General features: G+C 43.1%; 1 protein-coding gene across 2 annotated transcripts; it reads left to right on the plus strand.

Annotated features, from left to right (window-relative positions):
- The first annotated feature begins 906 nt into the window (after window positions 1–906).
- LOC115106767 (nucleotidyltransferase MB21D2) lies at window positions 907–16,893 on the plus strand. Of its 2 annotated transcripts, none has more exons than XM_029629829.2 (2): window positions 907–1,878; window positions 13,714–16,893. In XM_029629829.2, the coding sequence occupies exons 1-2, from the start codon at window positions 1,623–1,625 to the stop codon at window positions 14,976–14,978; spliced, it is 1,521 nt and encodes a 506-aa protein (XP_029485689.1). In that variant the 5' UTR covers window positions 907–1,622; the 3' UTR covers window positions 14,979–16,893. The 2 variants fall into 2 exon arrangements, 1 of the variants encoding a protein (XP_029485689.1); XR_010460712.1 differs by lacking the exon at window positions 13,714–16,893 and adding an exon at window positions 6,481–6,966 and having other exon boundaries at window positions 1,787–1,878.
- The last annotated feature ends 8,163 nt before the right edge of the window (window positions 16,894–25,056 follow it).

Consider the following 25,056-nt stretch of genomic DNA (forward strand, 5'->3'; position numbering starts at 1 on the left):
GTAATGCAGGTTTGATAGTTATATTTTCAATAATGAATGGTTAGCTGTTATGTGACAATTAGGTCAAAAACTCTATTTTTGGTGTAGATGGCCTGTAAAGCTTACAGATTTAAGTCTAGCACGAGAGGAATGTAGACAAACATCAGAGTGAGATATGAAGGCATTGTCAGTGGACATTCTGAACCTTGTTTGAGGTCATTAGGTCACATTACCAAGGAGCAATTGAAACTTTAAATTTTGAAAAATTAATGTAAAAATCATGTGAGATGAAAATGGACAAACTAAAATGTGTGCAATATGTAGGCTCACTGAGTGGACATTCTGAACCTTGTTTGGAGTCACTAGGTCACATGACCAAGGAGCTATTGAAATTCTACATTTTGACAAATTAATGTAAAAACGTGTGAGATGAAAATGGACAAACTAAAGGGTTTGCAATGTGTAGGCTCACTGAGTGTACATTCTGAACCTTGTTTGAAGTTATTAGGTCACATGACCAAGGAGCTATAGAAATTTTAAAATGAGAAATATTAATGTAAAATCATGTGAGATGAAAATGGACAAACAAAAGGGTGTGCAATATAGAAGGATAGTCAGTGGACATTCTGAACCTTGTTTGAAGTCAGTAGGTCACATGAAAGAGGAGCTATTGACATTTATAATTTTGAAAAATTCATGTAAAATCATGTGAGATGAAAATGGACAAACTAAAGGGTGTGCAATATAGAAGGGTAGTCAGTGGACATTCTGAACCTTCTTTGAAGTTTATTAGCTTTGGAAAGCGAATTAATGTCCAAATCGTGAACATAAGACCTGTGCAATGTTGTGTGCAATTGTTCCAACATCATGACACTTATTTGGAGTCTGTGGCTCAAGTGATTTGAAAGCTATTGCGCGAATATCCAACTTGAAACGGTCTTTACCTCGGTGACATGTTGCATGTTAAGAACCTGGACTTTTAATTTGGTTATGAACTGCACAGAGCAAAAGGAAAGGAAATCGGAGAAAGTAGGCATCATTGTGAGTGCGGCTGAGCGTTCCAAGGAATCCTTTCGATGAATGCTCCTTCCTCACGGGTACCTGAGCCTGTGTAAGGACGTTATTTGAATGTGACTGAAGGAGTGGGATGGTAGTTATGTATTCAAACAACCATCAATGGAATAGTATTTTTGTTTTGTTTCAATACCCCGTGTAGTAGTTGGCGGCAATACACCAATAGGTGTAGTCTGCCATAAAACTTAAAAAGAAGGTCTTCCAAACAGATGTCAGATAATAGGCTGGGCAACGTATCAGCTACATACGTGTGCCAGTGCAATTCCTTCGTCGCTCTGGAGGAGCTGATTCGGCTAGCGTCATCATCAGCACCATCATCGACTTGACTTCATCACTCTCACATTAGCCATGACAATTACTTTGCCTACGATTCGACAGCCATCCCCAACAGTCATTGAACCACAGCCACGCCGATGAGAGCACTTTGCACACCCCGCATAAAATTTAAAGGAACTCCGATTTGTTTGGTGCAAGCAGCGGCCGGTGTTCTGAACTGAAGCCGAGGTAGCCAGTGTGGGGCCTTGGGACGCCTGCGTTCACATTGCTGTTGTTTTTTATATCTTGCAAACATGGCGGCCCCTGCGCTAACCAGCCGGGCTGGGTCCGTAAATAGCTTGGGAAACAGCCCCACTGCGACTCCCAGCTCCACGAACAATAACAACAAGATCATCCCAAACTACCCCGAGCTCGATTTCAGGTCCGGTGCCAGAATCGAGGATTTGAACCGATTGATTCTGGAATTTAGTAAACACGATCAGCGAGAATATGACGACCAGCGAGCGCTCGAGATTCACACCGCCAAGGATTTCATTTTCTCCATGCTCGGTAAGAAATTGTGGGTGGGAAAATCACGTCTGTTTAGCTGACATTTTACTAGAATGAGGCAGATTTTTAAAAATGTATTATGCGAAACGTATTTATGACAATTCTCAGTAACAACTACAGTCCGCTAGTTTGATCAGTGGTGAATGGATGCAATAATAAAAGCAAGTGTGCTGTTTCAAATCTATCAGTGTAGATCAAGAGATCAAATCAAGAGGCTGACTATAAATCCCAAATATCTATCTAATCTCTGACCCATCATTGTCCAGTCCAGTCCAATATAATAATTCATTATTTTAGCCTTACATCATTCATAGGGCTGCACTGCCCGCAAACTGTCTGTGATTGCTAATGCTCGAGGGCATACGGCGTGGTGGAAATCTGGTCTGGAGGTTTTATACCCATATAACAACCAGATTTAATCCAAAATGATGTCATGAAAAATATGTATTCATCTGATCGACCTACTGACCAGTTATCTAAATGCTACTCAATTAATAAACATGTGCATAGTGTTTGTGGGCCATGCACCCATTGAATATATGACACTGAAACCATTACAATTATACAAATTGGAGTAATGTTCTTTTTCAGAAGGGTTTGCATGATTCCGTTTAGAACAGTTGGCAAATAACAGCTGGCAGAGCGCACCAAAGCGGGTTAGGTTCTCATGGACCCAGTCAAGAAGCTGGGCCTATTCCGTTTGAGACTCGGACTCAGGGGGCTTCATGCGGGCGGAGCTCTTCCCGAGTCTGGTATAATCATATTACCTTGGGCCAAGGCTAATGGTACTCGGGCCGAGTCCTCTTCAGTTTGTCCGGTCCGGTTAACTTTTTCAGGAGTAGGGCCATTTTACGTTTTATCCGGCAGGTGATGAAATACCAGTTAAAAAATGTTTTATATTTCACCTCCAAGGCATCGAATTTGCTAGGTCATTAGCAAGCTAAAATGTGTGACAGTCTCTGCGGCCCTACAGCTATCAGAGATGGTTCCTAATTTAGAGGATCTATGCTTTTTACATGTTTTTGATTTTAGTACAGGCTATGGTAATGCTTTTCGTAGTTGCAGTCCACCGAATTGAAAAGTGCACATTCACTTCCATAATATTTGTTCTAGGCTACCAGCATGCAAGATAAACATGCACTATAATATAGTATATGCCTACCTTTACAAAAATGTACTGCCGTTAAAATACAGTAAAACTTCAGTACAATGAAATAATGTTTTTTAAATTAATATCTGGTAGCTTGCTGTGTGTCTTTTAATGGTAACTGTTTGTTTATTGTGCTGTGCATTTTCTTCTGTTCCACTGAATGCAATTTAGATTTGTTCAGAATTTAACAAAAAAACACGTAAATGAAATCAAATCCAATGTATTTATATAGCCCTTCGTACATCAGCTGATATCTCAAAGTGCTGCATAGAAACCCAGCCTAAAACCCCAAACAGCAAGCAATGCAGGTGTAGAAGCACGGTGGCTAGGAAAAACTCCCTAGAAAGGCTAAAACCTAGGAAGAAACCTAGAGAGGAACCAGGCTATGTGGGGTGGCCAGTCCTCTTCTGGCTGTGCCGGGTGGAGATTATAACAGAACATGGCCAAGATGTTCAAATGTTCATAAATGACCAGCATGGTCGAATAATAATAAGGCAGAACAGTTGAAACTGGAGCAGCAGCACGGTCAGGTGGACTGGGGACAGCAAGGAGTCATCATGTCAGGTAGTCCTGGGGCATGGTCCTAGGGCTCAGGTCCTTCGAGAGAGAGAAAGAAAGAGAGAATTAGAGAGAGCATATGTGGGGTGGCCAGTCCTCTTCTGGCTGTGCCGGGTGGAGATTATAACAGAACATGGCCAAGATGTTCAAATGTTCATAAATGACCAGCATGGTCGAATAATAATAAGGCAGAACAGTTGAAACTGGAGCAAGCAGCACGGCCAGGTGGACTGGGGACAGCAAGGAGTCATCATGTCAGGTAGTCCTGGGGCATGGTCCTAGGGCTCAGGTCCTCAGAGAGAGAGAGAAAGAAAGAGAGAAGGAGAGAATTAGAGAACGCACACTTAGATTCACACAGGACACCAATTAGGACAGGAGAAGTACTCCAGATATAACAAACTGACCCTAGCCCCCCGACACATAAACTACTGCAGCATAAATACTGGAGGCTGAGACAGGAGGGGTCAGGAGACACTGTGGCCCCATCCGAGGACACCCCCGGACATGGCCAAACAGGAAGGATATAACCCCACCCACTTTGCCAAAGCACAGCCCCCACACCACTAGAGGGATATCTTCCACCACCAACTTACCATCCTGAGACAAGGCTGAGTATAGCCCACAAAGATCTCCGCCATGGCACAACCCAAGGGGGGGGGGGCGCCAACCCAGACAGGATGACCACATCAGTGAATCAACCCACTCAGGTGACGCACCCCTTCCAGGTACGGCATGAGAGAGCCCCAGTAAGCCAGTGACTCAGCCCCTGTAATAGGGTTAGAGGCAGAGAATCCCAGTGGAAAGAGGGGAACCGGCCAGGCAGAGACAGCAAGGGCGGTTCGTTGCTCCAGAGCCTTTCCGTTCACCTTCCCACTCCTGGGCCAGACTACACTCAATCATATGACCCACTGAAGAGATGAGTCTTCAGTAAAGACTTAAAGGTTGAGACCGAGTTTGCGTCTCTGACATGGGTAGGCAGACCGTTCCATAAAAATGGAGCTCTATAGGAGAAAGCCCTGCCTCCAGCTGTTTGCTTAGAAATTCTAGGGACAATTAGGAGGCCTGCGTCTTGTGACCGTAGCGTACGTGTAGGTATGTACGGCAGGACCAAATCAGAGAGATATGTAGGAGCAAGCCCATGTAATGCTTTGTAGGTTAGCAGTAAAACCTTGAAATCAGCCCTTGCTTTGACAGGAAGCCAGTGTAGGGAGGCTAGCACTGGAGTAATATGATCAAATTTTTAGGTTCTAGTCAGGATTCTAGCAGCCGTATTTAGCACTAACTGAAGTTTATTTAGTGCTTTATCCGGGTAGCCGGAAAGTAGAGCATTGCAGTAGTCTAACCTAGAAGTGACAAAAGCATGGATTCATTTTTCTTGCATAATTTTTGGACAGAAAGTTTCTATATTTTTGCAATGTTACGTAGATGGAAAAAGCTGTCCTTGAAATGGTCTTGATATGTTCTTCAAAAGAGAGATCAGGGTCCAGAGTAACGCCGAGGTCCTTCACAGTTTTATTTGAGACGACTGTACAACCATTAAGATTAATTGTCAGAATCAACAGAAGATCTCTTTGTTTCTTGGGACCTAGAACAAGCATCTCTGTTTTGTCAGAGTTTAAAAGTAGAAAGTTTGCAGCCTTATGTCTGAAACACATGCTTCTAGCAAGGGCAATTTTGGGGTTTCACCATGTTTCATTGAAATGTACAGCTGTGTGTCATCCGCATAGCAGTGAAAGTTAACATTATGTTTTCGAATAACATCCCCAAGAGGTAAAATATATAGTGAAAACAATAATGGTCCTAAAACGGAACCTTGAGGAACACCAAAATTTACAGTTGATTTGTTAGAGGACAAACCATTCACAGAGACAAACTGATATCTTTCCGACAGATAAGATCTAGGCCTATGTATTTTATTTCAATATCCTACTACAATCCACCAGGATTTACAAACCCCTATATTTATTCCATTTATTTAAATAGTCAAATAGTCAAACATTATTGCACCTGAATTTGACCCTGACAATTATATTGTCTCTTAAAGCTTTTGAGCAATTCAAATTACTGCACGCATTGTTATTTTAATGTCAGTAGCTAAATGAGGAGGTAGGCATATCTGTTCCAACTAAAATTTGGATTGGAATCGGTGCTAGCAGCAATATATCTCCGTGCGCGGTGCAGGCAGCTTGAGCAATCAAGCGCATTGCTCAAGCATCATTGGGACAGAGCGCCTGGTAGGTTACACAACAACACAGCTGGAAAACAATGACAGCTTCGAAATATGCACAAAAAACTTTGATAACATTCTCCTGCATTGTTGTTTTACTTTTGTAAGTAAGGCGGAGAAGAAGAACTTCATGAGAAATTTTGCTAGCTGGCTAATTTTAGCTAGCTAACATTAGCTCTCTAGCTAATCATCCATGGACATGGTAAGTTAACATTTTTACCTCCTGCAGCTAGCTGACATTTTGAAATCTGTTTAGCTAATGACGGTGTTGCTGTATGTCTCTCTCTGTCTGTGTATGTGTGTGGGAGAGACGGACAGAGTGATGATGATCACAATAACTTTAGAAAACGTGTGCAAAATGCTTACAGTAAGAGTCATGAAAAGCCTGGAAACTCAGGTGGTTGATGTGTTATGGGCCCTCTGTAAAATCCTAAAATATGTCCCAGACCGCTGTGGTGGAGGAGGATGCAAAGTATGTATATGAGCAAGTTGCTCTTTTTTGAAGACCTCTCTAAGCTATAACTGTAACAGACTTCTTCAACAAGTACCACAGAAATACTTTTAGCCAGCTGAGTACACAAAGTTTTTTCAGGAAAATCCTTTTTCTAGTTTTCTTTTAAAATCTCAAATTGATAAAGTTGTAAGTCGCTTATTCTCTTCACTGCAGATCTGACCCATCACACCACTATTCAAGAAGGCCACTATGCTCCAGATCGCCTTCTCTGCTCTGCGGTCCTCGATGAGGATCTACCATATTACACCACTCTTATTAGGCATTAATACAAATCCCAATGTGCATGTATATACTCTGTCCAAGTCTTTCTATGCATGCAATGTCTGTGGGTTAATTATGAAACAATCACTGTCCAGATGTGCAAAGAATTGTGATGTAGATTGTTTTTTTGCCATTGCTTCATCTATTTTAAATGTAAGAATATGTTGCAGATTGAAACTTTAATTGGTGCCTATGGAAACGAATAGAAATGTAACGAACAAGCTTTTCAATATCCAACTTTATCCTTTGCAATCCTTTTTACAGTAGGTAATAAGCTGTAGTCAGGTGGTTATTATCAGGTTGTGATGAGGTCTTAACTATGACCTGTAGCCTACATAATAAACTCAGCAAAAAAAATAAACGTCTTCTCACTGTCAACTGCTCTTATAAATATTTGTATGAACATAACAAGATTCAACAACTGAGACATGAACTGAACAAGTTCCACAGACATGTGACTAACAAAAATTGAATAATGTAACAGTCAGTATCTGGTGTGACCACAGCTGCATTAAGTATTGCAGTGCATCTCCTCCTCATGGATTGCACCAGATTTGCCAGTTCTTGCTGTGAGATGTTACCCCACACTTCCACCAAGGCACCTGCAAGTTTCCGGACATTTCTGGGGGGAATGGCCCTAGCCCTCACCCTCCGATCCAACAGGTCCCAGCTGTGCTCAATGGGATTGAGATAAGGGCTCTTCGCTGGCGGTCTTGCAGGAAATAACGCACAGAACAAGCAGTATGGCTGGTGGCATTGTCATGCTGGAGAATCATGTCAGGATGAGCCTGTAGGAAGGGTACCCCATGAGGGAGGAGGATGTCTTCCCGGTAACGCACAGCGTTGAGATTGCCTGCAATGACAACAAGTGTAACAGTATAGCTTCCGTCCCTCTCCTCGCCCCTACCTGGGCTTGAACCAGGGAGACAACTGACCCACATAGACAACTGACACCCACGAAGCATCGTTACCCATCGCGCCACAAAAGCCACGGCCCTTGCAGAGCAAGGGAACAACTACTTCAAGGCCTCAGAGCAAGTGACGTCACCAACTGAAACGCTATTAGTGCGCACCACTGCTAACTAGCTAGCCATTTCACATCGGTTACACTCACACCCCTTTTGACCTCCTCCTTTTCCGCAGCAACCAGTGATCCGGGTCACGGCACCAATGTAACAGTATAGATTCCGTCCCTCTCCTCGCCCCTACCTGGGCTTGAACCAGGGACCCTCTGCCCACATAGACAACTGACACCCACGAAGCATCAATACAAGAGCTCGACCTATTATGATTTTTGAACACCGATACCGATTATTGGAGGACCCAAAAAAAGCCGAAACCGATTAATCGGCCGAATTAAAAACTTTTTAAAAATAATTACAATTACAACAATACTGAATGAACACTTATTTTAACTTAATATAATACATAAATAAAATCAATTTAGCCTCAAATAAATAATGAAACATGTTCAATTTGGTTTAAATAATGCAAAACCAAGGTGTTGGAGAAGAAATTAAAAGTGCAATATGTGCCATCTAAGAAAGCTAACGTTTAAGTTCCTTGCTCAGAACATGAGAACATATAAAAGCTGGTGGTTCCTTTTAACATGAGTCTTCAATATTCCCAGGTAAGAAGTTTTAGGTTGTAGTTATTATAGGAATTATAGGACTATTTCTCTCTATACCATTTGTATTTCATTAACCTTTGACTATTGGATGTTCTTATAGGCACTTTAGTATTGCCAGTGTAACAGTATAGCTTCCATCCCTCTCCTCGCTCCTCTCTGGGCTTGAACCAGGAACACAACGACAACAGCCACCCTCGAAGCAGCGTTACCCATGCAGAGCAAGGGGAACAACTACTCCAAGTCTCAGTGAGTGACGTTTGAAACGCAATTAGCGCGCACCCCGCTAACTAGCTAGCCATTTCACATCGGTTTCACCAGCCTAATTTTCGAGAGTTGATAGGCTTGAAGTCATAAACAGCTGCTGGCAAACGCACTAAAGTGCTGTTTGAATGAATGCTTACGAGCCTGCTGGTGCCTACCACCTCTCAGTCAGACTGCTCTATCAAACCATAGACTTAGTTATAACATGATAACACACAGAAATATGAGCCTTATGTCATTAATAAGGCCGAATCTGGAAACTCATCTCGAAAACAAGATGTTTATTCTTTCAGTGAAATACGGAACCGTTCCGTATTTTATCTAATGAGTGGCGTCCATAAGTCTAAATATTCCTGTTACATTGCACAACCTTCAATGTTATGTCATAGTTACGTAAAATTCTGGCAAATTAGGCGGCCCAAACTGTTGCATATACACTGACTGTGTGCAATGAACGCAAGAGAATTTCACCTAGTTAATATTGCCTGCTAACCTGGATTTATTTTAGCTAAATACGCAGGTTTAAAAATATATACTTCTGTGTATTCATTTTAAGAAAGGCATTGATGTTTATGGTTAGGTACACATTGGAGCAACGAAGTCCTTTTTTGCGAATGGGCAACGCATCGATTATATGTTGCAGGACACACTAGATAAACTAGTAATATCATCAACCATGTGTAGTTAACTAGTGATTATGATTGATTGATTGTTTTTTATAAGATAAGTTTAATGCTATCTAGCAACTTACCTTGGCTTACTGCATTCACGTAACAGGCAGTCTCCTCGTGGAGTGCAATGTAATCAGATGGTTAGAGCGTTGGACTAGTTAACTGTAAGGTTGCAAGATTGAATCCCCCGAGCTGACAAGGTAAAAATCTGTCGTTCTGCTCCTGAACGAGGCAGTTAACCCACCGTTCCTAGGCCGTCATTGAAAATAAGAATGTGTTCTTAACTGACTTGCCTAGTTAAATAACGATTAAATAAAGGTGTAAAAAAAAAAAAAAAACGGTGGCCAAAAATACCGATTTCCGATTGTTATGAAAACTTGAAATCGGCCCAAATTAATCGGCCATTCCGATTAATCGGTCGACCTCTAATTGTTACCCATCGCGCCACAAAAGCTGCAGCCCTTGTAGAGCAAGGGGAACAACTACTTCAAGGTCTCAGAGCAAGTGACGTCACGGACTGAAACGCTATTAGTGCGCACCACCGCTAACTAGCTAGCCATTACACAAGCTCAGTCCAATGATGCTGTGACACACTGCCCCAGACCATGACGGACCCTCCACCTCCAAATTGATCCCTCTCCAGAGTACAGGCCTCGGTGTAACACTCATTCATTTGACGATAAACTCAAATCCGACCATCAGGGGTGATGACAAAACCGCAACCTGTCAGTGAAGAGCACTTTTTGCCAGTCCTGTCTGGTCCAGCGATGGTGGGTTTGTGCCCATAGGTGACATTGTTGTCGGTGATGTCTGGTGAGGACCTGCCTTACAACAGGCCTACAAGCCCTCAGTCCAGCCTCTCTCAGCCTATTGCGGACAGTCTGAGCACTGATGGAGGGATTGTGCATTTCTGGTGTAACTCGGGCAGTTGTTGTTGCCATCCTGTACCTGTCCGGCAGGTGTGATGTTTGGATGTACCTATCCTGTGCAGGTGTTGTTTTATGTGGTCTGCCACTGTGAGGACAATCAGTTGTCTGTTCTGTCTCCCTGTTGCTCTGTTTTGGGCATCTCACAGTACAGACATTGCAATTTATTGCTCTGGCCACATCTGCAGTCCTCATGCCTCCTTGCAGCATGCCTAAGGCACGTTCACGCAGATGAGCAGGAGCCCTGAGTCAGTAGATAGGCTTCTTTCGTGTCCTAAGTTTTCATAACTGTGACCTTAATTGTCTATCGTCTGTAAGCTGTTAGTGTCTTAATGACCGTTCCACAGGTGCATGTTCATTAATTGTTTATGGTTCATTGAACAAGCATGGGAAACAGTGTTTAAACACTTTACAATGAAAGATCTGTGAAGTTATTTGGATTTTTACGAATGATCTTTGAAAGACAGTGTCCTGAAAAAGGGCCGTTTTATTTATTTGCTGAGTCCTAACACAATTTAGTGGTCAGAATTATGACGAGGTGGTCAGATAGAGGTATCAGTTGCGACCAGAATAAGATGTCATATTTTTTAACCCCCCTGTTCTCCCCAATTTCGATCTTGTCTCAGCGCTGCAACTTCTCAATGGGCTCGAAGGTCGAGTCATGTGTCCTCCAAAACATGACCCGCCACACCGCGCTTCTTAACACCTGCCCGCTTAACCCAGAAGCCAGCCGCACCAATGTGTCGGAGGAAACACCTTTCGACTGCCTGCAGTCGCCCGCCCCACCACAAGGAGGTGCTAGAGCGTGATGAGCCAAGTAAAGCCCCCCTGGCCAAACCCTCCCTTAACCCGGACGACGCTGGGCCAATTGTACGCCACCCTATGACATGGCTGAAAAAGGAACTAACTTTCCCGCATTTCATATATAGTAGTGGATATACAAATTAATGTGATATTTGATTCTCTCTCAATAATTCATTGTACAATGAACACACACATATTTCCATTTGTGAGTGTGTGATATGGTGGTTGATGACATATTTATTTCAACAAGAAAAACTTTTTAAAACAATGTCAACACTGCCATGTTGACCTGAGCCTTGCTTTTGGAAAACCACGTCAGTGTTCGGCTATCACGGTTGAACCTCCCCTGACTTCACTCCTCCGCTTTCGTCTAGTCGGTTGCTTTAGCCTTATCACTCAAACGTGCCCACTAACTCAGTGGCATTCAAAGTCTGGTCATGACCCCTACTGGGGTCTCGGGGGAACTACAGTGGTGTCACAATTTTTTAAATAAAACAATTAAGATGACAGATCATTGTATGGGACAATATTCAGAAGTTTTTGAGAAAGATTAAAAATATATATATTTTTTAGTAAATGTATTTATTGGTTTCATTAAAATGTAAAATCATTTTTTTGTTTTGTTGATATAAAAATCTAAATTTTTTCAGGAAGAAATAGGGTCCCCGCTGAAAAAGTTTGAATATCACTGCACTAACTTGAATAACTTTGAGTTGACTGGCATATTAGGCTAACTGTTGTGGTGGTGTACTGGTTCAGCAGCAGTGCAGAAAACTGGACACCATGAAAACTCACTCAGATGATGTGAGCAAAAGATACAAAAAGAGCAGCAGACCGACACACAGTCTCACACACACACAGACTCAAGAGTCGCACACTCTCACTCACTCACTCACTCACTCACCACTCACTCACTCACTCACTCACTCACACAGCATATGTTTTACTGTCCTTGTGAGGACCTAACATTTGTTTCCATTCAAAATCCTATTATCCCTAATCCTTACCCAGACTCTTAACCCTAACTCTAATTGTAACTTTAAACCAAAAGCTAACCCCTAAACTTAAAATAGTCTTCGTCCTCGTGGAGACCTGGGAAATGGCCCCACGAGGGAGAATTTTCCTGGTTTTACTATCCTTGTGGGGACTTTTAGGGATTTCCGGTACCCTCAAAGACAGTAATACAAGCCCACACGCACACACACACTTGCACTGTAGGCCTACATACTTAAGCTTCTTGCGCTTAGTGTCCCAAAGTCACAGTGTCTCAAACAAACAGTGACAGTAGACCACAGCGCTGAGCCACTCGGGCCTGTCTCTTATGTTGGGGATTATGGCTGCTGAGAGGGAACAGACACTTTCTGGAATCAGTGAAGAGGAAGAGAGAAAAAAGAGACAGAGCACTGCAGTCCACATAAATAAACTCAGCCGATGCTAACGGAGCATGCTAGGCTAGCTCAGTCCAGTGCAGTGCACACAGAACCCAGAGGCCAACGATGCATAAGATAATGGCAAGTTATTTTTTTACATCTGAAATGTTATGGGATGGTAGGATGACTATGACAGGGGAGATTTATTTAGCCTGTGTTAATATTATTTAATGTAAATGTATCGGGTTGGAACCGGTTCAGGGAACAGAACAGAAAAATAACAAAACATTTTGAGGAACAAATCCAAAACCAGGCACGAAAGTGATCTCTAGTGTTCCGGGACAGGACTTTATTTTTTTCAAATCTTGAGAACTGGTTAATGATGTTATGTTTAGTTACAAATACAAATGTCATGACTCAAGCCAAGCCCCCTCCATGTCCACCGCTCTCTCCCCACCTGTGAAATTTCAGTCACATCTCGCGATTGCACTTAGTTGACTAATCAAAAATGTAAACAGCTATCTTACCCGTTCCACAGCAAGCTGCTCAATCTGCACTAATTGATTCAATTAAACCATGTTGATTTCACAGATTAAAAATGTATAAAAAGGAACTAAACACTGCAAAAAAAGAAACGTCCTCACTATCAACTACATTTATTTTCAGCAAACTTAATATGTGTAAATATTTGTATGAACATAACAAGATTCAACAACTGAGACATAAACTGAACAAGTTCCACAGACATGTGACTAACAGATGTTGAATAATGTGTCCCTGAACAAAGGGGGGGTCTAAATCAAAAGTAACAGTCAGTATCTGGTGTGGCCACCAGCTGCATTAAGTAATGCAGTGCATCTCCTCCTCATGGACTGTGCCAGATTTACCAGTTCTTGCTGTGAGATGTTACCCCACTCTTACACCAAGGCACCTGCAAGTTCACAGATATTTAAGGGGGGAATGGCCCTAGCCCTCAACCTCCAAACCAACAGGTCCCAGATGTGCTGGCAGAACACTGACATTCCTGTCTTGCAGGAAATCACGCACAGAACAAGCAGTATGGCTGGTGGCATTGTCATGCTGGAAAGTCATGTCAGTATGAGCCTGCAGGAAGGGTACCACATGAGGGAGGAGGATGTCTCCCTGTAACGCACAGCGTTGAGATTGCCTGCAATGACAACAAGCTCAGTCCGATGATGCTGTGACACACCGCCCCAGACCAAGACGGACCCCGCTCCAGAGTACAGGCCTTGGTGTAATGCTCATTCCTTTGGAATGGCATAGGCTACCTTATTACAGAGAATTTGCACTGTTAAAACCTAATCATAGGCTAGCTATATGCTGTCTATTCATCCCCCTATTTTTTAAGGAGTGGGACAGTCTCAATCCTTTTGTATTTTTGTCCTTTTTATTGAACAGATAGGACAGGCACTATTAATCCCCCTTTATTCTTCTCCCATCAGGTATGGTGCAGAAACTGGACCAGAAGCTCCCTGTGGCCAACGAGTACCTGCTGCTGTCAGGTGGTGTGCGGGAGGGCGTGGTCGACATGGACCTAGACGAGCTGAGTGTTTACGCCCGTGGCACCGACTATGACATGGACTTTACCCTCCTCGTGCCTGCGCTCAAGCTGCACGACCGCAACCAGCCGGTCACTCTGGACATGCGCCACTCAGCCCTGTGCCACTCGTGGCTGAGCCTGCGCCTCTTCGACGAGGGCACCATCAACAAGTGGAAGGACTGCTGCACAGTGGTAGACCACATCAATGGCGCCACCAACTACTTCTTCTCACCCACACTGGTGGCTGACTGGTTCTACGAGTCCATCAGCGTGGTCCTGGTGGAGATCCAGAAGAAGCCCCAGCGCGGCATGCCCCGCGTGGAGAAGGTGGAGCGGAACGGCACAATCATCTCCGTCATCCTGGGCGTGGGCAGCAGCCGCATGCTCTATGACATCGTGCCTGTGGTCTCCTTCAAGGGATGGCCAGCGGTGGCCCAGAGCTGGCTGATGGAGAACCACTTCTGGGACGGCAAGATCACAGAGGAGGAGGTGATCAGCGGCTTCTACCTGGTGCCTGCCTGCTCCCACAAGGGCCGTAAGGAGAATGAGTGGCGCCTGTCTTTCGCCCGCAGCGAAGTGCAGCTCAAGAAGTGCATCTCGGCCAGCCTGATGCAGGCCTACCAGGCGTGCAAGGCCATCATTATCAAGCTGCTGTCAAGGCCCAAGGCCATCAGCCCCTACCACCTGCGCAGCATGATGTTGTGGGCCTGCGATCGGCTCCCCGCCACCTACCTGTCCCAGGAAGACTTTTCAGCCCACTTCCTGCTAGGCCTCATTGACGACCTGCAGAACTGCCTGGTCAACAAGATGTGCCCCAACTACTTCATCCCACAGTGCAACATGCTAGAGCACCTGTCGGACGAGATGGCCATGCTCCACGCCCGCAAGCTCAGCTCGGTGCGCTCCGACCCGGCCGAGCACCTGCGCACTACCATTGAGCACGCCAAGGCGGCCAACCGACTGACCCTGGAACTGCATTGGCGCGGCAGTGCCTCAAACCTGCCGTCACCACAGTCGGACGCGGGCGGCGAGCACCAGCCGGATGACCGCTTGGCTAAGAAGCTGCAGCAGCTGGTGACAGAGAACCCTGGAAAGTCCATCTCGGTGTTCATCAACCCCGATGACGTGACGCGGCCGCACTTCCGCATCGACGACAAGTTCTTCTGAGACTTCAAAATAGAAAAAAGCTATTCTTCTCCTCCCCCCACATCACCCATTCTCCTTTTGACTAGATCGATCGGTCGAGTCGTCAAATTAGTCGGTTTCCCAAGTAACGGTCACCACAGAGCATTGTGAGGTGCTTTTGTGCAATGGTGTCTTCCCATTTTGTTTACCTGTCCCCACACCCCACCAACCCTACAGTGCCCGTGTCACCTTGAGAAGGCCTTTACAGGACTACATGAAACAGGTGGAAGAAGAGGTACTGCGTCTTTCCTCTGAAAGTTAAGGAATGGCTTAGTCCCTGTAGGGGAACTGATGGTACTAACGCCATAACTGTACATAAAGAGAGTTGAGTAGATATGTGTGTGAGTGGAAATTGGTATTATTTTGCACAGAATGTAGAGGCACACAGTTATGGTGGAAGTTGTGATGTGAAGTCTGAAATGTTGCATATCTTTTAGGAAGGCAATGTCAATGCTCTTTTTTTTCTCTATTGGGCAAAATGCTCTGAATTAATACCTACTGGTTTAGAGTTGTTATTCCAATAAGCTGTATCGCAATGACAAGATGTTTCTAACTTTACATTCTCTGTGCATTCATGTCCTATGTGTATAGTGAACAGTTCCAGACGTATCCAGAATATGCCAAAAACCTGCAGATATCTGACCGGCAATGTGATACACATATCTTCATCCTCAAGTGCAATTAGTAAACAAAAACACACACACAAACACCACACCACTCCACACCACACATACAAGTGCTAACACTCATCATACACACTCCTGATCAGTGAAATGGTGTATTTGTTACGTATTTGTGATATTCCAGAACTCTGGGACCTTGTCCTTTTGTTTGTTTGTGTTATATGGAACTTGGAAACATTTGACTGTGATTCTTATTTTCCATATTGCTGCTGATCTTATGAAGATGTTTTATGATTGATTGGTTATGCAAATTAAGTGAACAAACACACAATTATGTATTTTAATTGGACATGGGCGTAGCTACTGTGTACATAGTATTGTAAAGCAGCAGTGGGACCCTGCCTGTATCATTTGTATGGACCAATCTGGCAGCGGCATTGTCAGCACCAACGAATTGCATGGCCTGAGGTTCTTCAAATCCTGTTGAGTCAAACCTGTCATGGACTAAATGAGCAACCTCACCATCGGCAGGGATCATTTTCTCCCAAGTGGCGCAGCGGTCTAAGGCACTGCATCTCATTGCAAGAAGCATCACTGCAGTCCCTGGGTCAAATCCAGGCTGCATCACATCCGGCCATGATTGGGAGTCCCATAGGGCGGCGCACAATTGGCCCAGCGTCGTCTTGGTTTGGCCGGGGTAGGCCGTCATTGTAAATAAGAATTTGTTCTTAACTGACTTGCCTAGTTAAATAATAAAATAAAAAAACACACTGCCTTACCATCAATTCGGACTAATCACTGGAGTGGCCTGAAGAATGTGTTCTATGCCTTTCTAAAGGCATACTGGCCACATACCGGGCTGACTACGTTGCATACGCCTGCGAAATCTCACAACGCTGTCATATCACATCATATAAGATGTCATATCACATCATATGAGCAATCTGATGCCTGTCTGTTCAAATCGATTGACCATGGGTTGATGCAATGCAATATCTGCAATGTAGTTAGCCTGAAATGTGACCATACTGTATGAGAGGGAGAGCAAGTGATCCAATGATCAAATCAAATTATGTGTAGATGGTAACACTATAATCAAGCTAACATGTAATTAAACATATTTAACAACAACTCTAAAGAGAAACTGCTTGAAAATAATTGATTAAACAATTTATATAACATTTAACAGTTGCTTGTCTGATGCACATTCATGATGTTCAGTATGTTGCAAACAATATCAATTTGTGTGATGAATAAAGATGTACAGGATCCCACACTGTTGTCTGGCTCTTTGTATTCAAATTATATCAGTTACATCAGGGGTGACAAAATTATTCCATGGAGGGCCTAGTGTCAGCTGGACTTTGATTATTTCCTTTCAATTAAGACCTGGACAACCAGGTGAGGGGAGTTACTTACTAACTAGTGGCCTTATTTCATCAATCAAGTACAAGGGAGGAGCGAAAACCCGCAGAGACTCGGTCCTCCGTGGAATGAGTTTGACATGTGCATCTCACTGTGATATGAAAAATGGGTCCCACTTTGCATTGTTCTAGGTCCTGCCATTACATTTACATTTACATTTAAGTCATTTAGCAGACGCTCTTATCCAGAGCGACTTACAAATTGGTGCGTTCACCTTATTACAGTATACCTATTTGTAGTTTGTGCACTCATTTACATTTTTATATGCATTACATTTGTAAACACCAACTCAGTTGCCTTGGTGTCCATCCTAAATGGGAAGGTTGAGGGTTCGATCCCAGATCGAGTCATACCAAAGACTCAAAAAATGGGATCTGATGCCTTTCTGCTTGGCACTCAGCATTAAGAATGCAAATTGTCTCCATTGTGAGTTATTGTACAAATCCTTGCAATTGTACATGACACAAACAGATATTACAGTTGTATAACAAGTTGTAGCTATGTATTCAATTGCAATGTAATTACATAGGTTTTGGCTTCTTTATGTGACCGAATAAAGTGCATGTAGGCACAGATATGTAAAGCCAGGTGTACACTTCTCGATTTTGGCTACAATTTAGCTGTCAAAATCCCCATGTCATTGCCTACTTGGGGCACACAGCCGTCACCGATGCTCGTTTAATGTTAGCGGTTCAGAGACGCAATCTGAGGGCTACCAATCTTCTCTTTGAGCAGTCCCAGATGGCCCGATATTTACAAACATGTTTGATTTTATCTGCACAAAATCTGCAATGCTCTTTTAGTGTGAGATTTGGAAAAACACGTTTTGAGAACGCTGGTCAGCAATAGCCAATGAGAGGTTGCCAGAGAAGAAGCCAGTGAGATGATGACGTTGCATCACCCAGAATGTTCTTGTAGGTTCATGTTCTACAACATCCGCAGAGTACGACCCTGCCTCACACAGGAAGCAGCGCAGGTCCTAATCCAGGCATTTGTCATCTCCCGTCTGGATTACTGCAACTCGCTGTTGGCTGGGCTCCCTGCCTGTGCCATTAAACCCCTACAACTCATCCAGAACGCCGCAGCCCATCTGGTGTTCAACCTTCCCAAGTTCTCTCACGTCACCCCGCTCCTCCGCTCTCTCCACTGGCTTCCAGTTGAAGCTCGCATCCGCTACAAGACCATGGTGCTTGCCTACGGAGCTGTGAGGGGAACGGCACCTCAGTACCTCCAGGCTCTGATCAGGCCCTACACCCAAACAAGGGCACTGCGTTCATCCACCTCTGGCCTGCTCGCCTCCCTACCACTGAGGAAGTACAGTTCCCGCGCAGCCCAGTCAAAACTGTTCGCTGCTCTGGCCCCCCAATGGTGGAACAAACTCCCTCACGACGCCAGGACAGCGGAGTCAATCACCACCTTCCGGAGACACCTGAAACCCCACCTCTTTCAGGAATACCTAGGATAGGATAAAGTAATCCTTCTCACCCCCCTTAAAAGATTTAGATGCACTATTGTAAAGTGGCTGTTCCACTGGATGTCTTAAGGTGAACGCACCAATTTGTAAGTCGCTCTGGATAAGAGCGTCTGCTAAATGACTTAAATGTAAATGTAAATGTGTAGACTCACGAGCAGGAGCAATGACTACTACTAGTATGTATTTGCCTATAACTAAAGCCAAAGTGTCAAATCGTTACAGCTTTGAAGTTCACAAGCAATGCTATTCAATTCAAAATGTTGGCTAGATATTTCAACTGCATATGGCAAGCGGGAATGTCTGACGGAAAACGTTTGAGGCTGCTTTGAGCCACAGCTCATTGTTGCCAAGTTAAATCTAATCCCATAATTTTCGCGAGACAGCGTGGTATCGAGAATCCTCACGACCAAGTGAAGAATGTTGTAGTGTGTGACCCTGGTCTGTGCCATATCGTTTAGTGTGTGTACCACGATTGGCTAGACAAAAAAAACATCAGGAGTTGATTGTGAGAGGCTCAGCGCTGTTAGTGTAGTGTTTACCCATCTTAAGCTGTGGTAGCTGCTGTCCTTTGAGTACTTGGCTCTTTCGCAATTGTCTTTCCTCGATTCCACTCATCCTCTCTCCTCACATCCCATCCATTGAAGGAGAGAAAGTCAGAGATAATACAGAACCTTGGATCATATCCTCCAATCCATATAGTACGTTTTTTTTTAAATATATTGTACACGTTCACAGCTAAAGCTGAATCCCATATACTGAAAAAAAGTGGAAAAAAAGAAATACAAAAGTTGATTTAGATAAGGTACAATGTAGAGTGATGGCTGAAGGGTTGATTGAAGCAGTCGGGATGACTGGAGTGGAGGGAGCATTGTTGGTCTCATAGGGAAGGAAACATCACGGTAGCAGCCAGGGAATTCAGTCAGTCAGACAAGGAGAGAACCGAAGCCTCAGCATCTCGCCATCTCAGACGTCCTGCCTCTCCATATAGCCAATTGGCTTAGTAGATATATAACTATTCCTCCAATACATTTTACAGCACACACTTGGAGGCAAGGAGAGAAAGAGGCAAGGAGTGAGTACACAGGGAAATACTTGAGATTCAGCCCGTCACAGTGTCTTGGCCAAAGGACGAAATAGAGGTCCCTTGCCTGGGAGTCTTCCTCTTGAGGAGAGGAGATACGATGACTAATATTGACAACCTTCTGCTCCCAGACTGCTCTTACGGCTAATGTTGGTAGGTAAGGTAGAGACAGACAACAGCACTGTTCGCACACACTTATACATGCGTCCTACCTCCCTTTTGGTAGGTAATCCCTGGAAAAGTGAAAGCCAGTTTTACCATCCTGTTGCTTTCACCAACCCAACCTTGTCAGATCACTCAAGGAAGGTGGAAAGGAGGTGTTCCAACAGGCCCCAGATGTGATGTAACAACAGGGAGGGCATGGCATGGTGAATATGGTTGGATGAGTCAGATCGCAGGGACTGATATGATTTGGTGGGGTGCAACAATTAATTGTCCTGAGAGACTGACATGTAGGAATGGGGTGTATTCAGTGAGGTGAAACATTGCAGATAGAAATGGAATTAATATAATACATGATGCTCAATTATGCATGCCAAAAAATCTGATCTGTTCTACAAAAAGCATTTCTATCTGAACGTTTGGTAACGTTGCACCCTTCTGAAGAGACTTTGGAAATCAATTTAGACTCCACCTTCATACTGACTAAGGGCTTCATGTATTGCTTACTGTGACTGAAAATTAGTCTGTTTTTTGTATTGTTTAGGTCCTCAATTTCTCTTGTAGATTAATAAAAAGCACTTATGAAAGGTAGGGGTTGATGAAATTGACAGTTCTTTAGGGGCACATACGATATGTAATCTGAATTTATACTGATTATATCTGTGTTCTCGGAATTTGTCCTCACAGTCTGGCCCAAAACATTCAAATGTGTTGGGATAATCTATTTATATTTTGTGTACACCCCCACCAGCCTCCTCTCCTCCCTACCTCTCTACTTCTCTACCTCTGCCAGGTTATTTATTTTTGCTTCCTGTTGTCACAGCACCTGCCAGGACACCTGCGGCTTAGACTTCAACCGTGCGGCCGCACCCCTCTTTTTCCAGCCCCAACCTCTGCAATCACATGCTCAAGGGGGAAGTTTCTCCTTGGTACAGATCTAGGATGAGCTCCCCCCTCCCAATCCTAACCTTAGAAAGTAGCCTTGTAGACATTGACAGACATGAATACATAGTGATGTACAGCCCACAGCAGAGTGGAAAAACCATAAAAGATACCGTTTTGTATATATCACTATGCTAATTTCTCTCCATTAGTGGTTTTAGTGTGCGTCCCAAATAGCCCCTTATTCCCTACACTCTAGAAGTAAAGGAGCCTGGAATAACATTTTGGGGTTCTAAAAATTGCCACACAGTGAACCGTTCCAGGTCACAAAGGTTAATCGAGGAACCCCTCTGAAAAAGTTATTTGAGGATCCTCTGTCACATGATGCTAGATTTGTGAAAAATGGTCACAGATTGACGTTTATATGCTGATACTGGTCTGCCTGTGTAAAAGTTCAAACAGGAACCTGTTTGTAATGGGAGGGGTTAATTGTTAAACCTTTTTAATAATATATTGTAGCAACATTGTAATATAATATTAACATTGCTGATTACATATAGAACCATGACAGTCATCCAAATGCAATGATAGTAATATAGTAATAAAGTGGTAACTATTCCAACATTGGGATTTGTGTAGGCACTTGAGCAACTCATACACATCTGTAAGCCTGTTAAAGCTACAAAACGGTCACTGTTTAACCTTAACATGGGATGACAATACAGCAGAACCGAAAAACAGGAATTATGTTCACTCTCACGGGTGGCCAAGAATAACTATCTGAAAGTGACGTCTTTACTAAGCCACGCCCCGAGTCTTCTCATCTGACCCGCTGGGTTATACTTTAATTAACCAGCATCAATAACCCAGCATCAACAACCCAACCTGGCCCTTTTTAAAGAAAACATTCCAACTAAGTGGCCCAATGCCTGCAACTCAGCAGTTAGATCATCCAAACAACCAAGCATTTTTAAGAGTTTATTTGTATTTATTATGGGATCCCCTAAAATACTCTTCCGGTGGTCCAACAAAATTAAGGCAGTTATACAATTTTAAAAAAAACGTTACAATACATTCACAATAGATTTCACAACACATTAAGTGTGTGCCCTCAGGCCCCTACTCTGCTACTACATATCTACAACACAAAATCCATGTGTACGTGTGTGTATAGTGCGAATGTTATCGTGTGTTTGTATGCATGTGTCTGTGCCTATGTTTGTATTGCTTCACAGTCCTGCTGTTCCATATGGTGTATTTTTATCAGTTTTTTACATCTAATTTTACTGCTTGCATGAGTTACTTGATGTACATAGCTCTATGTAGTACTGTGCGTCTCCCATAGTCTGTTCTGGACTTGGGGACAGTGAAGAGACCTCTGGTGGCATGTCTAGTGGGGTATGCATGGGTGTCTGAGCTGTGTGCCAGTAGTTCAAACAGACAGCTCGGTATATTCCAACATGTCAATACCTCTCACAAGTAGTGATGAAGTCAATCTCTCCTCCACTTTGAACCAGGTGAGATTGACATTGATATTATTAATGTTAGCCCTATGCGTACTACATCTGAGGGCCAGCTGTGCTGCTCTGTTCTGAGCCAACTGAAATTTTCCTAAATCCCTCTTTGTGGCACCAGACCACACAACTGAACAGTAGTCCAGGTACGACAAAACTAGGGTCTTTGGGACCTGCCTTGTTGATAGTGCTGTTAAGGCAGAGCAGCGCTTTATTATGGACAAAGTTCTCCCCATCTCAGCTACTGTTGTATCAACATGTTTTCACCATGACAGTTTTCACCATGACCTCACCTTGCTCAATTTCCACATTATACATTACAAGATTTAGCTGAGGTGTAGGGTTTAGTGAATGATTTGTCCCAAATACAATGCTTTTAGTTTTTTAAAAACTATTTATGACTAAATTATTCCTTGCCACCCATTTTGAAACTAACTGCAGCTCTTTGTTAAGTGTTGCAGTCATTTCAGTCGCTGTAGTAGCTGACATGTATAGTGTTGATTCATCCGCATACATAGACACACTGACCTTACTCAAAGCCAGTGGCATGTCGTTAATCAAGATTGAAAAATGTAAGGGGCCTAGACAGCTGCCCTGGGGAATTCATGATTCTACGTCGATTATGTTGGATAGGCTTCCATTAATGAACACCCTCTGTGTTATGCTAGACTGGCAACTCTTTATCCACAATATAGCAGGGGGTCTAAAGCCATAACACATACGTTTTTCCAGCAGCAGACTTTGATTGATTATGTCAAAAGCCTCACTGAAGTCTAACAAAACATGCCCCAACAATCATTTTATTATGTTTTCTGTTAAATAGCATTTTATCTGGTCAAACACCATTTTTTCCAAAAGTTTATTAAGGGTTGATTGGCTGATTGGTCAGCTATTTGAGCCAATAAAGGGTGCTTTAAATCCAAATCAAATCCAAATCAAATCAAATCAAAGGGTGCTTTACTATTCTTAGGTAGGGGGAATTCATTTTAATTCCCTCCAGGCCTGAGGGCACAAACTTTCTAGTAGGCTTAGATCGAAGATATGGCAAATAGGATTGGCAATAACGTCCGCTATTATCCTCAATAATTTTCAATCCAAGTTGTCAGACCCCGGTGGCTTGTCATTGTTGATAGATAACAATACTTTTTTCACCTCTTCCACACTCACTTTACCGACTTCAAAAGTACAATGCTTGTCTTTCATATCTTTGTCAGATATACTTGGATGTGTAGTGTCAGCGTTTGTTACTGGCATGTCCTGCCTAAGTTCGCTAATCTTGGCAATTAAAAAAATAATTAAAGTAGTTGGCAATATCAGTGAGCTTTGTGATGAATGAGCCATCTGATTCAATGCATGATGGAGCGGAGTTTGCCTTTTTGCCCAAAATTTCATTTACGGTGCTCCAAAGCTTTTTACAACCATTGTTAGGTCGTTTATCTTTGTTGCATAGAGTAGTTTCTTCTTCTTTTTATTCAGTTTAGTCACATGATTTATCAAAGTGTAGGCAAGGTTATCATCATAAACAAGTGTCATTATCATCACAAGAAACCTTTTGGAATTAAAACAGGGAGGCTACAGTTATAATATAATTGGCTTGACATCCAATGTTGTATTATTCAACATAGCTATTTAAATAGTACTTGTATAGGGATGGATAATTGTTTAGAAGTCGCTAGATATCCCATAAAGCTATCGCCAAAAACATCATGTTTTAATCTTCTTCTGAGCGGGGCCGGCGCCAGAACGAATCAGTTGGACGGGCATTTGATTTACGAGACCTCGTATGTATGTGTGAATTCAATTATTTTGGTTTTATAGTAAAGACATGTCATTTAACTGTAAAAATGTATCACCTTTTAATATGGTAAGAACACAACCAGTCATGATTTTTTCATCTGATTGTCAAACAAATCATTTCAAAAATTAGGTTAATTAACTTTGCACATTCGTCCAAAATAATTCCAGCAATCGAACAATTCACTGTGCACCCACCAACTTTCCTTCAAATTCGCAAGTGGCTGAAACTATCTCACTGGAGAAAGCATCCGAGCAAGCAAAACAGCATCCCTCTGTCTTATGCTCTTCTTGGCCAGACAGCATCACATAATTGGCTACACATATTGAGACAGAGGGACTCTGTTTTGCTCGTTCAGATGCTTTAGCTGAGATTGATGCGTCTTTCTGTCGGCACACGTCTCGGTCAAATAAATTATCAATATTTGTTATTTTTATTTGGACAGGCAAGGAAGTACGGTGGGCCAGGCCCCCTAAGGCCTGCCCATAATGCCAGCTCTGCTTTCGAGTCCGGCAGCGCAACAAATCCAACTGCGAAATAAATTCAATGTGCTCTGCAAGCCCCAGCAAAAAGGTTCCTCCAGAAGCCTTTGCAACATTGAAACATTGAAAGTTCCTCCAAGAACCCCTCAACTAACCAATTGTGCAAATATGAACCCACTGACTGCAACAGTTCCTTGAGGATCTCCAGGGTTTCTTGAGAATCTCCAGGGTTCCTCGAGTCACACCTAATTCTAAGACTGTATAGTGCAATACTTTTGTATAGGGCCATATGGGTCTTGGTAAAAAGTACTGTACTGCAATATAGTGATATTTAGGACACACCCTTAGAAATATTGGGAACCATAAACCAGTACCATATAGGCTTATATTATCTGCAATACATTACATCTAGCCCTACTAGGCCCATAACATTTTCAATTTCAATCTTTTTTGGAGCCACTAAAATGTAATATGTTATCACTTATAGTCTCCATAGCAACTTACAGCCAGGCAGCCCTTCAGCCCCTACTGCCTACAGGTCACACAAAAGTAACATCACTGTACTTGGGTACCAACCTGTGTTACCATGGAAACTCACACACTAAACCCATTTGCAAAAAAT

This window comes from Oncorhynchus nerka, linkage group LG23 (genome assembly GCF_034236695.1).
Source record: "Oncorhynchus nerka isolate Pitt River linkage group LG23, Oner_Uvic_2.0, whole genome shotgun sequence".
Taxonomy (NCBI): domain Eukaryota; kingdom Metazoa; phylum Chordata; class Actinopteri; order Salmoniformes; family Salmonidae; genus Oncorhynchus; species Oncorhynchus nerka.

Excerpts from the sequence above, each read along its gene's own strand:
- LOC115106767 (XM_029629829.2), top strand. The coding sequence starts at position 1,623 with ATGGCGGCCCCTGCGCTAACCAGCCGGGCTGGGTCCGTAAATAGCTTG. Across the intron at positions 1,879-13,713 it reads TTTCATTTTCTCCATGCTCG|GTATGGTGCAGAAACTGGAC; the intron begins GTAAGAAATTGT and ends TTCTCCCATCAG.